Source organism: Desmodus rotundus, chromosome 8, assembly GCF_022682495.2.
Source record: "Desmodus rotundus isolate HL8 chromosome 8, HLdesRot8A.1, whole genome shotgun sequence".
NCBI classification, from domain to species: domain Eukaryota; kingdom Metazoa; phylum Chordata; class Mammalia; order Chiroptera; family Phyllostomidae; genus Desmodus; species Desmodus rotundus.
In genome coordinates, this window is record NC_071394.1 from 15096765 (window position 1) to 15112809 (window position 16045).

Consider the following 16045-nt stretch of genomic DNA (forward strand, 5'->3'; position numbering starts at 1 on the left):
TGAAGAGGATGAAGATGAGGCGGCTCATGACTGTGTGGATGCATGGGGTTGGCTAGGCTGACTAATCTGAGTTAGTTGTGTCTTTCTAGTGGTTATTCCTCACTTTTATCTGAAAAACAACATTTTCACCTTCATTTGTTTTAGTGTCTCCATCAGGCTGTCATGAGGGCTGCCTCTGGCCCCTTGTTTCCATTCTCCAGTTCATCTCGCCCGGGACCGGATGATCTTCTTCATCATCTTATGGCCTCAGGGAATCTGTTTGCTAGTGCTTTAAATTAACATCGGAGGCCATGTGTAATCTGGCCTCAGCCGGCCTTCCCCATCATCTGTCTCATTGCCTCTCCCTGTAGACCCTGTCGACCCTGTCCTCTGAGCACACATGATCATTCAGGTACCTGAGTTGTCCTGTGCCCTGTCCTGCCTCTAGTCTTTCCCATTTGCTGTCTTGACTGCCCCTCAGTTCTCCATGTCTGTTGTCAAACTTCCCAACCATCTTTTAAGCCCCTCTACACATGCTACCTTCTCTTTGAAATTTCTTCCACTGTTGGAAGCTGGAGTTGAGTTCTTCTTTTTCTAGCTGCTTCTCATTGCCTGCTTTTAGATCTTATCCATTGTGAAGAAATTAGTCACTACTAAATGAAACAGAGATGGGTGAAGCATTGTCATCTAAGAGACTCCCTTTCTCTGTCCCCAAGAGGTCATGTCATGAGAGATTATCCCACATTAGTGGCTCTTTGAGCCAGAATGACAAAATATCAATATATGAGGTTGAAGCATTTGAAACCATCATTTGACTCACTGAAAGTGGTGCTTCCATATGGCTCACCATAATACAGTGAAAATTGTAGCTGTCATGTGGATGAGATGATCAGAGCACTGCCTGTTCAGTTCCAGCATACGAGGGCCTACTGTGTGCTGGTTGCAAGATGTTGGAACGCAGTGAGGAATGTGACAGATAACCATCATGGTGTTCTGGGGGCTGGCCCCCAGCAACGTGGTGGCCAGAGAGCTGCTTGGGAAGCATTTAATGAGAAAGGCAGGAATTAGAATAACCACACGGCTCCTGACATCAGTCTCACTTGCCCTCACGCATCCACGTCACCATAGCTGTGGCTTCTCAAAAGGGACCAGCACACAAAAACCTGCTGCCTGCCACCTCCTGTGTCTGTATCCCCAATTCCAGTGCCTGAGCCCCCGAACAGTGCTCAGGTGGAAGCTGTTAACTGTGAACTTCAGTATTCTTTGTATTTATGCTTCCATGGGTGACTAGAACTTCTTCTGGTAGATAAGTCTTCCTTTGACTATGTCAGGATATTAAAAAATGATCCAACTTGACTGACTCACCGGGAGACATTCTGACTTCTATGGTTAGTATTGCATTTTTATGCACAGACTTATTGATTGGTTTTGTATTTTTCCTCTTAGCGAGGAGTCTGATGATAACAGTAGTACCTATCTCATGGGCTTTACAGATGTGTCTGTTAAGATACCTCACATTCTTCCAGCTAGATGTACATTCGGGCATCTGGCCATTTGTTGAGTGCTAGCCGCCACCTCCGCCAGTGCTTCCAGTGGGTCATAACAGTGCCTTTTCCCTCGCTCTCTCTGCCCTGGAATTGCACCTCCTGATAAAGCACTTGCATGTAAGTCTTGCTGCAGCCTCTGTGTTCCAGGGAACCAAGGCTTCAGCCCATTTTAAGGATTATGTCTAGCTTGAGTTTAAAATTGATGTGTCTGCTGCTTTGGCTGTGACACCCTATTTTGAATTTATTGGCCTTGTCTTTGCAGTCCTCCCCTGTACACTTAACAAGGGGAAGGCCAGGGTGTCACTAGGCTGGCAGCTCATGGTTTCTGTGTTAGTCAGCGGACACAGAAACAGGATCAAAACTGCTTCCGGCTGAGGTTTCTGAGCACTGTGTGTGGGGGGGGCTACCGATCACTTTGCATTAGATTTGATTTTATTTTGAAAGCCTGAGAAAGAATAAAAGCTTGGCCCAGTTGACAGAGGTGTAGGAGCAGACCCTGAAGCCACGATGTAGTAGATGAACCCCTAGAGCTCCCAGAGATGGGTCAGAGTGGGCTCTTCCCGTTTTGCCAAGTCATAAGCCCTCCAGTAGCTTCACAGGCATGCAAACCCCATCGGAGCTAGTTCTTGGCATAAATATAGTTTGGGCCTCTCTGGTGTGGGAGGGTGGATCCTCACATTTGTGGAGAAGACACTGTTGGCAGTCAGGTTAGGTGTCTGCCTTTTCTCTCTGTCTCCAGTGTCCAATTGCTTCCTTCTGTGGCTTCTGTGCCTTGAGAGTGGATGGTAAGTGTGGCTTTTCTCTTGGGTTTCCAAGTGTGAATTCAAAGAGGATGTCGTTAACTGTTTTGATAACTTCTTGAGGAAGGTGGTGAATGTAAGGTTGCCATGTGTGCCCTGGAGTCATCTGTGAGGTCCTTTTCAGACCTGTGACGGGTGGCACGTAGTGGCTGAGGACCTTAATCTAGAGAATCACACCATCTGGGATGAACATGCTGGTGGGCCCATCTGGGGCAAGACACGTCACGTATCCTCTGAGCTCCCGGCATTTTTCACACCAGGCGAGGACTGGTCATCTTGATCTTGTTCTCTGCAGACTAGGAGCTCCTCCCACACAGGGAAGGTATCTTCTTCACCTCCACGCCCTCTTTAACTAGCAACGTGTCTGTACCCAGTAGGTGCCCAAATGGTGAAATCCATGAGTCGGCACTGATGAGAAAAGGAAGTCTTCAATGGTGAGGGGTGACATAGTGCTAGAATGTTCTTTCTGAAGGTTGAGGTTTGGGGAATTGGCTTGAAAAAAAAAACATCGAAATTTACTTCCCTCTCTCCTAATTCCTTCCCTTCTGCTTGCTTTGTGGTTACTCCAGGTCATGAGCAGCCGTTTTCTGCCCTATGACAACATCGTCACAGACGCAGTGCTCAGCCTTGACGAGGACACCGTACTTTCCACCACGGAGGTGAGCACTCCCCCCTCCCCGAAGAGTGGGCAGTGGGCTCCTCTGGCAGCTGCACCACCCCAAACCCCAAGGTGCCAGTGCTGCTTTTTCCTGTGCCTTGGCCAAATCGGAAACATTTTTCAAAACTTCCTGCAGAGTTGCTTTTAATCAAGCCCGTTTCTGTGAGCACCTTGCCACCACCTGGCACCTGATGAGGGCATCTTCCCCTTTGTTTTCCCTGCTAATTGGCTCCTCATTTGCACGGCTGAACCTCACCTCTCCCTGCCTGCCTGCCCTCATTTTTTTGTTCTTAAACAGCACAGCTGCTGACAGATGCACAGAAAAACCAAGAGGAGGCCGGAGGCCGGAGGCGGGAGGGGGCACCTGTTTAGCATGATCTCGAAACCATGCTGCCCAGAGCAAGCAGTCCCATCCTTCCCCAGTTATCTTAATGCCTGTGTGGGTGTGTGTTGCCTCTGTTAGGGAACAATGTACTGGGTTCCAGAGGCAGCTTTTCTGTCCTGGTTTAAAGTGCTCATTTTCATTCACCCACACAAGAGCAAACGGTTTTGCTTTAAGGCTGAGATGGGGATCCCTGCTATTTCAGACATTCAGGTATTTGTGCCCAAAATAAGATTGCACCAAGAATATGAGGAGGAGGAGGAGGAGGAGAGAGAGCAGAGGAAAGATAGATATGGCAGAAAAGCAATTTTTACAACTCGAATGAGTATTGATCTCTGAAACCTTACTTTAAACCATACGAGGGACCAAACACAGTTATATAAAAATGTAGTATATTTGAAAATGCATTATTAATGGTAGCCGCTGAAGAGTGTGAAGACTTAGCTACTTATACTTTCCCCTTCTCCCTTTCTTTTGTCCTTTTTATTCATAATCATTTTTCTTTCAATTTAAGTGTGGGCGCTTCCCAGCACCAGACTGGAAGCCAGTCTGGTTCAAATGGCCTCCTGCCCACATAGCCAAGACTTGGTGTTACCTAAGCTACCAGCCCCAGTGTCTCTTGAAATTCCATGGATGCTTCCCGTTTCCGTCAAATGGAGTTGAACAAATGTGATATGCAAGGGCAACCTAACTAACCCCAGGACAAAATGTGCTGGGCCTCACCTTGGGGAAATGCCTTCTGTGTAGCGGAAGCTCTATAAATGCTTGGTGAATGAATGATCGTGGAGATGCATGCACAGGGGATTAACGTGTGAACACACAGCCAATGGCGTCATGTGTAAGTCGGCAGGAGGAAGGGGTCCGGGGAGAAGATGCACTTATGGTTCAAAGGGAAAGAGGGCGATGGAACACAGGGTGTGGACACCCTGCTCTCATTTGTCTGCTGCTTCCTGCAAAGGAGGCTGGCCTCCCAGGAGCGCATTCATTCAACAAGTATTCATTGAGGGGTTTCTTTGTTCTGGTCTGCATGCTAGTTGCTTTGATTACACAGTTCCTGCCTGTAGCCATCAGGTCTTGGCAGCAAACAATTCAAACCACGAGGTTCAAATGGAGGGGTTTAGGGTTATTCAGAGACATGGATGGGATTAAAAGGGTGGCACAAGAGAGAGTGAGGCACCTGGAGAGTAACAAGAACAGGAAACAGCTCCGACCCCAGGCTTGAAGGAGCCAGGAAAGGAAATTAGTGTTTCCAGAGCCTACGAGAGATGGAACTGGGGAGAAGAGGCTGTCCTACAAGGGAATGATCACAGAGGGACATGGCAACTGTCCGAAGTGTGGTGCCAGAGCTGAGGGCACCTCTCCCTCTGTCTCCCCTCCATTTTTCTGCTGAAGGCTCCCACTGACCTCACCCAATAAGCCACCAGCCAGCAAGGAAGGCCAGGCGATGCCATGGATAGGGTCCCAGCATCTCAGGGTTCAGAGCATGGTGGAAAGAGCAGAGAGGGGATCTCAGAGCAAACACAGGAAGGCATCCCATGGCATGGTGGAATGCACGGTCAAGACAACGACAGCATATACCTAAGTCATTGTCCTGTTTCCTGAAGTATTGATTCATCAACTTATATCTTCCCCTGGGCACGAGGCAATTAGGGTCACTCTAGGATTTGCTTTTCGCTGTCCCTCGGTGAAATAGCACTCAGCTGCTGGGATGTGGCCGTGTGCTGGTGAAATTATTTTCAAAGAAAAGCAGTTCTAGCCACTTGGTGCACCCTGGGAGGAACATGTGTTGTATGTGAAGTAATTAGAACTCGATGTGGGTTGAAAATCATATGCAAATTTAAGAGGCTGGCAGTCTGGTTTATCATTGCGTGTTGATCAGTGGGGCGGTTGTGTTGCCTGAAATGGTCCAGGACAGAATTTCTCTCTTCTCTCTTTTTTTTTTAGGTGAATAGATGCTGGCTTGTTTTATTTCTTCTCTAAGGATTCTTAGCTTGTTTAAATGTCTCTCTGTAGTACTAAGGAGAAATTTTTACACAGCCTCCTTTAAAGGGTATTAGATGTGGTTGGTTTATAATTATTTACATGTATCTGGGTTGCGGCAAATTCTCCAAAGAAAACAGATGTTGGTTTCGAAGAGAAAAGGCCAGGAGCTGACCTTTGCCTTCTTTGGTGTGCTAATGATCTGCGTGAAAGCAGGACTCCCAGGAATCCTAGCTTCATCTGAATTTGCTTTTGAGTTCCTTTGATACGACTTGAAAAGGCTTTGAGATAGTAAGAAACGCACGTGACGAAAACACCCCGTTGGGTTCTCTGGGAGTTTCCAGTGCACGTGTTTCCTTTCAAAGAATAATGGAAAACCCCAAAGTGCGCTGACAGCCAGGCAGGTTCTTTGACGACAGGCGGCAGAATATACTGTCCCACCCAGTGGCATCCGAGCTTTGAACACCACTCATGGTGTGCAGGTTATCACAACCCGGCCGTTCTCCAGTAGGGGAACGAGCTGCGTTGTTAAGGCCCTCTTATCCGAAGATAGGAACCAAACTAGATTTTCATGAAAAAATTGAATTGATGGCTGCTTACAAAAGCGGTGAGTTCTAAGCCCCCAAAATTCAGAGATAAAAGGATCCTACAGATCACACAGGCCAGTGTTTCCTAAAACATGGTTTGTGCACATTAAATAGTTTTACATGGTTCGTGGCAAGCAGGTGTTTAATTTTGACAAGTATATATTTCCTTTAGTGTTTGTTAGAAAATACTGTAGCCAGCAATCAAACCTAGGATTTCACTGATGTGTTTGCCTAGAATGAGGCCTGTGAGGGGGTGGGGGAAGGAGTAGGCAGTTGAAAGAAAAATATTCAGTCAGTCATTGAATGTGTGGCCTGGGACCGTGGCAAAGACGGGGAAATGTTACACATGTGATGAAGGCTTAGGAAATATTGATCAGGCTTCTTTGCTTTGTCTTTCCTTTAGTTGAGGTAAAATTCACATAACAAAAAACTGACCATTTTCTAGTGTATAATTAGTGTCATGTGGTGCATTTATAGTATTGTGTAGCCATTACCTCTGTCCTACTCTAAAACATTTTCTCGACCCAAAAAGGAAATTCCATCCGCATTAACCAGTCAGGCCCTAACCTTAGGGAACACCAGTCTGTCTTTTGTCTCTCTGTATCGGCATATCCCAGACTTTCATGTAAACGGAACCATATACTGTGTGGCCTTTGTGTGTGGCTTCTGTCACTCAGCATAATGAGTCAAGGTTCGTCCATGTTGTAGCGTGTGTCAGTATTTCATTTCTTTTTATAGCTGAACGATATTCCATTATATTACTATAGCATACTTAGTTCGTTTACTCATTAGTTGACGGCATCGTGGAAAGTTAGCTGCTCCGCTCCTGAACGTCTGAGAAATCACCGTGTGGAGACTGGAACTACTGGGCGAAGAAATGGAATTTCTTCCTATTGCTTATCAAGAAGAGTTAGAGCAAAGGTTGTAGGGGGAGTGTGTAGCCTGTATAAGAGAGAAATTGCTTTCGACACCGGAGCAGCAGAGGTGAAAGAAAGGCTAGGAAAACAAGACGCACACTGGGTCAGAAACCACATGGCCCGGGTTCAAACACCAGCTCTGCCCCTTGCCGTCTCCGGCAGATTATTTGAACCTCTGTGCACCTTCACTTCCCTCTCTGTAAATTAGAGAACAAAAAATTACCTTTCCACAGAAATAGGATTAAATGAGTTAAAACATCAAAGTTCCTATACCCATTATAAGCATTACACAATTATGAGCATTATGGGATTGTTTAATATTACTATTTTATTTTTACCTGCTGTACTATTTTATTTATCATTCATGAAATAGTCATAGAAAGTCAGAAGTGAGCTTACAACTTGAAAACAGACTAATTATAAATGTTAGTTTATAGCATTTTCAGAAGTACCTGCTCCGGGTTATTATAAGCACTGGAAAGTCTTGTAGCTGCGTTTCCTTTAAAATAACCCTGCGGCTTCCCTTGGCCTTGTCCCCACTTATTCTTAGTGATTTTTCACTGTGAGTACTTTCTCTAGATCTCCCTGGCACTATGCATCTTCAAACCCGAGAGGCCTGAATTACCGCTTCTTGATGATGTCTGCGTCGTGTTTCTGTTAGAACTTGGGTGTTGTTTTAAACATCTTTTCTCTTGCTCTTAAAAGGATGCTTTTATTTTAGTCCCTTTGGCTTTGCCATGTGCTGGTTATGATATATGCTGTACATTCATCCTCCGCATGTGTATGTAGGAAGTCTGCTCCCGTTTATAAAACAGGTGCGTCCGTGCCGCCCATGAATCAGCGGTCGTGTGTGCCGTGGGGAGCAGGGAGGAAGCAACTGTGTGTTTTTTTTGACTTGTCATGTAGCTTGAACAGACTGGATTTCTAAAGGACATATCAGCAAATGTTTTTCATTTCTGCACTAATCTGAATTTTCTGTAACAGAAAACATTAAAATGTGCATAATTATGGGGCAAAATGTCAAGCAGTCGGTTTAATTTGCTGATGAACACATGGAACCAAAGTTTCGCAAGGGTGGAGGGTTTCCCGTTGTGAGTTAGCGGGGGAAGGTGATGTTTGCTGACATTGTTAACCCCGTTGATTGCTTGTTTGGCCCGTGTTCTGCCTGCAGGTGGATTTTGCCTTCACTGTTTGGCAGAGCTTCCCCGAGAGGATTGTGGGGTACCCTGCACGCAGCCATTTCTGGGATAACTCTAAGGAGCGGTGGGGGTACACGTCCAAGTGGACGAACGACTACTCCATGGTGTTGACTGGAGCTGCTATTTACCACAAGTGAGGAATTTACATGTCTTGCGTGTTTCGATGTTTACATACTCCTTATATTAGCTCCTGACTGCTCTGTATGTGGGAACTTTAGCCAAATCTTGTTAACAACATTAACGGAAATTAAGTTGCATCCCTCTTTTAAGATTTGTCGATGTAACCGGCATGTGTCTTTGAAACCAATAAAATCTCTTGGCTTATTGCATTTCCAGAAATTACAGTAAAGTAATATCTTCAGTTCCTCTAAAGTGAGGACATGGCAAGGGTATTGAGTAACCAAATACTTAGAATACCAACAACAAAAGTAAATACTTAATTGAGCTCCCCCCGCTCCCCTGGCACTGCTCTAGGTGCTTGGGATTTACCATTGAGTAAAACGGGAAAAAAATGCCCTATCTATGATGGTCTTATATTCTAACAAGGAGACACAATACACATGTAGTTCTACAATATGTTAAGGTGAGATGTTACATAGCAAAAGGCAAAGCAGAGCAGGCGAAGGATTAGAAGAACTGAAAGTGAAAGGGCAGATTAGGGGGTGGCCGGGGTGCTCCTCCTGGAGCATGTGAGATTTGAGCAGAGATTGGAAGGAGGAGAGGAGTCATCCAAGAGAATGTCCGTGGGAAGAGTGTTAAGGCCTGGGAAACAGCTAGAACAAATGCCTCGAGGCAGAATATTGGAGGAATATCATGAAGACCAGTGTGACGAGAGTGGAGTGGGAAGCAGGTGAGAGAGGTCGTGGGAGCCCAGGCGAAGGACTTGACTTTCCTTTCAGTGACGTGCGGTTTGAGCAGAGCAATCTTTCTTAGGTTAAAGCAACTACTCTGGGGGCTGTGTTGAGGGTAGACTCCAAGGGGCCAGGGTAGAAGCAGGGAGACCTAGTGGGAGGTGAGTAGCATTATCCAAACAAGAGACGGTAGACCCTGGGGCAAGAAAGTGAGCCATGGAGGTGGTAAGTAGTGAGCAGACTGGCATATTTTGAAGATGCTCTAGTGTGATATCCTGACAGATTGGATATAGAAGGTTTTTGACCTGAAGAACTAGCAGCACAGAGTAGCTACCAGCAGATAGAGATAGCTGTAGATGGAATAAATATTACAGGAAATGCAGGAGTTGGTCTTGGGCTTGGTAAAACATCCAAAGGTGATGTTGAGAGAGGTAAGGGATAGAGATAAAAATTGGGGAGATGTTTGCATATATGGTCTTTTAAAGCCAGGGGACTTGGGTATGATTGCCAAATTATTTAGTGCTCTTGACTTAATACTAAGTCAGGATTGTGAAAGGAAAATCCCTACCCTTCTGCCTTAGTAAGGTAAACACACCAATCTTAACCTACTCCTTTATAGTGAAGAATAGAGAATCTTGCCATATCAAAGACAGAGCTGGAAATGCTCACAGTATAAACACCCAGACTGGCTGAATCTTCATCTCAGGAGTCCACCTCTTGGAAGTTCGTTGTTCCCTTTCTTCTTGCCACTGTCACTTAATGAATCTGATTCATTCAAATGATTTTTTTCTATAAACATATACTCTGTCTCTCAAAAAAAATAGTAGGGTAAAAATAATTCAAATTCATGTAAGTTCTCCACAGTGATTGACCACCAGATTAATTACTGTTGAAATATATGGTTTATAGGCCACAGAAATAGAACAGTATATTGTTGGATTCAGAGTTATGAGATAGTCTTAAGTATAGTTCTGATAAAGCCAATAATTAAAATCGTGAAGCAGCTTATAATGATAAATATATTATATGTAAGTAACTTCTTGCCATTGAAGTATTCTGTTTCTCACCAACCAGCGTGCTATTGAAGTTAGGCTGGGCAAGCTGTATCTGCATGTATCTCTCTGTACCTTTATCTGTAAAATGAGGGTAACAATAGTGCCTACATCATAGACTCCTTATAAAACTTAGATGAAACATTTGCTGTAAAGCACTTTAGAACATTATCTGGCATGCAGGGTGGGGCGAAAGTAGGTTTACAGTTGTGAGTACATGAAACACAGAGTTTATTCCTGTAGTATTTATTAATTATTATATTCTTTTCCATACGAATGACTAGAAACCTACTTTTGCCCCACCTGTATAGTAAGATCCATATAAGTCATAGTTGTTATCATTATCATCTGTGACATGTGTAGGGATCCAAAGAACAGCGGGTATGAGTTTTCCGTCAAAGAAGACCACCATGGATATAACGATGCCCCCCTGCCCCGGGACATGTCTTTGGTTTTTACAGATATTATCACTACCTGTACACCCATTACCTGCCAGCCAGCCTGAAGAACATGGTGGACCAACTGGCCAACTGTGAGGACATTCTCATGAATTTCCTGGTGTCTGCTGTGACAAAATTGCCCCCAATCAAAGTGACCCAGAAGAAGCAGTATAAGGAGACAATGATGGGACAGGTAAGATAATTCTTCCCCCCTCGCTCTGCTTGCTGGTGGTTCACCTGGAGGTAATGAGGACTCACTGTTCCTCTAGGAAGCATAACGAGGAGATGTATTAAAAACACATATCCAAACACTCTGAGGGAGTGTACACTTGGCACATGGATAACTGAGAAGACGTAAGTCAAGGAGATCTTTATGTCAAGAATAGAAAAGCTTTCATATGACCCACAAGGTGGCATGAGAAAGACACACCTTCTCCAGAGTTAAAGAATTTATGTAAGGTGACCATCAGTGCTTTATTTAATGAATAGCCCATAATACTCTCAACACAGCCTCCTGGTGGTCGCTCTTGGGCCGGACGAGCACCATGGTGGCAGACCAGGTGCCACAGTGCTTGATTTCCGGTTCCAGAACCAGCACTTATGAGCTGTAAGCAAGTCAGTTGCCTTCGGAAACCCAGTTGGCTCCTCTTTAAAATGAAAATGGGAAAATCTACCTCCAAGGGTGAGATAACATATATGAAAAATTTTATAAAAGTAAAATATTGCATTGAGTCATAAAAGTTGAGCACTAAAGATACTTGCAAGGAAATAAAATCGAACTTTCTCTTTTTACAAGTAAGGAAACTAGGACCCAGAGAATTTAAACATATTGCTCTAAGTTGCCCAGTATTAGAGACAGAACTGGGAGTTGAATTCCAGACTCTGTTCTTTCCACTGCTCATTCTTCTACACCCCGGGTTCCGGTGTGAGGATGATCTGCATGTACTGAAGCTCATCTACCCTCATGCATTCTGGACAGGCCCAGCACTAAGTAAGAATTCAGAAACCTTAAGTACGGCCACTTAGATGTACCCAAGGTACGTCAACGAGTATCATCCAACGGGATTTGAGTCAGCCTTCAACGACGTATTTGAACATGGTTTTATCAGTTCTGTTGTTTAGGGTTTTCCACTTACCATGTTCTAACAAATATTGGAAGTCATACAAATCTAGCTTTTGCAAAGCGAAACTTAGCCATGCCTCCCAGTCAGTGGTTTGTCATTCATTAAGTTTAGTAAGAACAACACATGTATAGGATTTTCAGTTTATAAATCTTAGTCATTCAGTAGTTATTGAACATGTACAGGTATGTCGGGCGCTGTGCTAGGCACTGTTTATGACACCGCTACCGTCCTTAGCGAGCAAAGTGTCCAGTAGAACATTCTGTTTCCCCCTAACTACTGAAAGAACAAGCAAGATGATTTGCAAGACTATTTCCGTCGTTGAGGCTGAAAGGATATTCACACTCAAGCAAGATATATTGAGTGTCTACTGTCTGCCCAAGTATTTTCATATATATTATCTCAAGGATACAACATTCCATTATATTATTTGCTCAGAGAGTTCTATGAACTTCCCTGAGGTTATATGCTGATTAGAGGTGAAACTCTAATGACACATGATTTCTTAGGAGTTGGTTTTACGCCCTTGTCATAGAATTGCCTAATTCTACCAAACCAGTATTTCTAATACTTTTACACACCCTTTGGGGACAAATCTAAATTTAGCCTTAGGTATAAGTAGATGTCTCCAGTTAAATTTGTACTGTATTTGCCCTATTCTTCCCATCAAACACATTTGTTTGTTGAATGTATGACTGGTGAAATAAATGAATATCATGCTTGAAGGTTGTCCTTTTATTATACTGGAAAGATATCTTCTCTAATATGTTGGTTGACTCAAAATCTAGAGACAAAAAAGATACTTGAGTAATTCAACACTTTTTTAAAAAAATTATTTTGGAGAGAGAATAAGAATGAGCTTAAGCTCAGACAGTATTCCCCTTTGCATATGAGAGCACTTGCCAGGAGGTAGGGGGTTCTTCCCCTTTGGGAAGGAGTGGACCAATCAGAAATGGCCTGCAAGCTCACACCAGTATAGGACCAAAGTGACAACTGTCTCCTCTGTCATGAACTCAAACGGTCAGCTTAATTTGACTTACCAAGCCGAGTTCTTCTAGTGTACGTGGTAAAGAATGAACCCCGAGTCCTGTCCCTTTCCAGCCCTGAACAGATCATTTTAACTTTCCTGAACCTACTTCCTCACCGATGAAGTGGGGATGTGATTTCCTAGGTGGAGAACTTAACCAAGTTGTTGTGAGGCTCAAATGAACATCACGAAGACACTTTTTACAAATCACCTCCTGTTTGTTTTTCTGCTGCCCAGTACTCGGCATTTGTATGTGCCTTCAGCGGTTACTTTCAGGCATGTTGACACTTGTTTTCAAGTGATTCTGGGTGATTTTCACAGTCGAACGCTCCCTTGTATGAAAATATTTCTGAACAATGCATGAGGATTGAAGCACAGTGACCTCATGTACATACATATACATCATTAAACGGCTGCGTAATGGCATAAACGCGCTGTGTCTCTTCCCACAGTTAGGCACTCCACCTTTTCCTTGTTTCATAAAAACATGGTTTTAAAGACAGGCATAGTTCATCTATTTGAATGTCAGGACTTAAGTCATTTAAGGCTTTCTTTTAAATCCATGTCAGTCGTTTTCATGGTCTAAAAATATTTAACCAATCATAGAGGCAACACAGTTAAAGAGATGATGTCCATCCTTTCTACTTACCCAGAATCAACTGAGCTAACAAGAAAGTTTTAGAAAACTGTCTTTGAAAGTCCAAACACATTATTAGTCATATTTGAGTTTTATATTTAGTGACCACAGTAGTTGTAAAATTGGTACATCATTTACTGAGCAGAGAATCAGCTGTTCAATATGGATCGCTGTTTGTGTGCGCATTTAGCACTGAGGAAAGTTGCCTTTCTTGAGAAAACCAGGGCCAGTGCTTGACTTTTCCTCAGGCACAAGGACAGGGCGGTCCAGTGTTCAGGCCAGACCCCAAGGTCTGCCGTGTGCCTGTGAGTCGGACGGTTTTCTGCAGTGCTGCCATCTCACCTTGCACTTGGCTCATGGTCTTCCTTCTTTCTGTCCTCTCCCCAGACCTCCCGGGCTTCCCGCTGGGCTGACCCCGACCACTTTGCCCAGCGACAGAGCTGCATGAATACGTTTGCCAGCTGGTTTGGCTACATGCCGCTGATCCACTCTCAGATGAGGCTCGACCCCGTCCTCTTTAAAGACCAGGTCTCTATTCTGAGGAAGAAATACCGAGACATTGAGCGACTTTGAGGAAACCGGCCAAGTGGGGGAGGGGAAGCGAGAAGGGACTGGGGTCAAGCTGCTCTCTCTTCCCAGTGCAGATCCGCTCAGCCGCGGAGCCAGACTGTGCCAAGTATCCAAATAAACTCACATGAATGGAATGACAATACAAAAACAAAAAAGAAAAGGCCAATGAGAACTCTACTTCTGGCTCCTGGGACTGCACCGGACTGCTGCAAACTCACCTCACTGGCTTCTATGTCCCAAGACTAGGTTGTGTACAGTTTAATTATGGAACATTAAATAATTATTTTTGAAATGATTGCTATGCAGGTTTAAACTTTTTTAATGATCAAAACTATTAAAAACCAGAGTTCTTTCTTTAATCAAAATTGTGTTGGTTGTGAATATGTCAAAGCTGCTGCCCCCCTTCCCATAGACCTCATGACCGCGGGTCATGCAGGGTTTCCTGTGCTTACAACTCCCAGGCTTCACGGACAACACAGTAAGGCACTCTACCCAGTGTCAAGAAATAATTGAGCTTAAGTTAAGACAAGTTCAATATTCAACACTGCCAGTGCAAATTGTTTTCCGCTTGGAATTTGCAGATCAACTTGAACTTTGATCTCTAAGATGTTGCTGCATGAGAGAAAGTATTAGGACTTCTAGGTAGACAGTTCTAACTGAAAACTTGGAAATATGTAAGTATGGTACTCTTCTGCATTGGGGGTGGGGGAACTGGGAGCAACTCAGTTTGCACAGGGAACCATCCAGACCATCCACCTGCCAGCATACTAGTGAGATGGGAGTATTGGCCCAGAGCAGTAACTCAGTTCTTTTCCAAGGTGAGGGCTAGACTGTACATTCAACCATGGGCATACATCTGCTTAGTGCTGGGGAAAGATTCAGTGTAAAAGCAAACAAAATATGTTGAGAATGAGTATATGGAGAAGAACAGATTATTTACAAGGTAGGCTCATTTATGTTTGTGAAAACTTCAAGTTTGGAGAACCTTTTCCATTGAGAAGGAAGTAAGAAGGTAGCAGTTCTCACCACTGAACATGGGGATTGCTCAGAAGTAACCTCACCTTTAGGAAGGACCCTGATCCCATTTTTGGTCAAACATTGTTTTGAGCAAGAATCTGGCACACAAAATAATCACAATCAAGTGTGAACACTGTTTTATTTCACTTTAATTTTTAAATCCGGAGCCTTTCAATTGTGCTTCTCATTAGAAAGATCAATTCTATCCCTGCAAATGCTGCTTTGAGCTTCTGATTATTGTAAAACTGCAAATATAACCTGAAAGAATATATAAATATATGTGAATACATATGTCACTCAACTCCACTTTAGATGATGGAGAGGAGACTTCTGGTACCAAATACTTCAAGAAACGAGAGACAATAGAGAAGAGAAAGATATTGTTGGGTTCTACTGTTTCTTATGCTGAACAAACAAGCACGTCAGTTTTTCCTCCCTAAACTCCCCATGTCTCATAAATTTATATCCAGTGTTCTTAAGGAGAAAATTTTATCACTGAATTATGTTCAAATAACTTCAAGTGCTTGGCTTCGGTCCGTGGAAACCATACATCCAGGAGACTGTAACTCATCCTTGCTCTGTAGACATCTGGACGAGAACAAGGACCTAGCCCAGAGAGTGCAGGGAAGCACGGTGCTGTAAACAAGCGAAGCTAGGGGTTTGCAGAGGTCCAGAGAGGTGACTCCGCATGCACCTAGTGGCAGAGCGAAGAGCAGACCCACAGGTCTGGACGCTGTGTTGGGAGTGGCGCACCGGCAATGAACTTCAAGGCAAGGGGCTTTCCCTGTGGTTGCGTGACTCAGAGCAGCTCCCCAAATCACTATCTCCTCCAGTTTGTCCCAGCCTTATCTCACTCTCAAACATGTGACATTTCTTCTAAGTGGATGTGATTATCTCTTATGTATTTGTTGAAAAACAGTTCATAAGTCCACACGGTCCCTGCCCTTGTTTCTTTCTATCAAATGCCTGGTCTAATAGGTTTCGTGCTGTTCAAGCTGCAGCTCTCGGTGACCTGAAAGGGTGGCAATTAATCCTTACTCATCTGACCTTTGCACATTTGTATTTAAATTAACTTTTTTGGACTGCCACATTATTCATGTATCTTTCTCCTTTGCAAAAAAGGAATGCAGTGTTTTGCCCAGCAACCCTAAGCCAACTTAAAACTCATGGTGTTGTCTTGGCTTGCAGAGCAGCGCCCCTACTTGTAGTAGACAGTCACGTGATTGGACTTGGAAAACTGCCAGATTTACCTGTCACAAAGCTCACAGGGCATATTCTCCA

The 16045-nt window shown here is 44.0% G+C and overlaps 1 protein-coding gene across 1 annotated transcript in view; it reads left to right on the forward strand.

The window, feature by feature from the left end:
• Positions 1-14112, forward strand: part of EXT1 (exostosin glycosyltransferase 1) — a 262939-nt gene extending 248827 nt beyond the window's left edge. Inside the window, exons 8-11 of the mRNA XM_024572023.3 lie at positions 2896-2985; positions 8022-8182; positions 10414-10585; positions 13565-14112. Of these exons, the coding sequence (XP_024427791.1) occupies positions 2896-2985; positions 8022-8182; positions 10414-10585; positions 13565-13750 (609 nt within the window). The 3' untranslated portion in view covers positions 13751-14112. The remainder of the gene's footprint in view (positions 1-2895; positions 2986-8021; positions 8183-10413; positions 10586-13564) is intronic.
• Positions 14113-16045: the final 1933 nt, after the last annotated feature.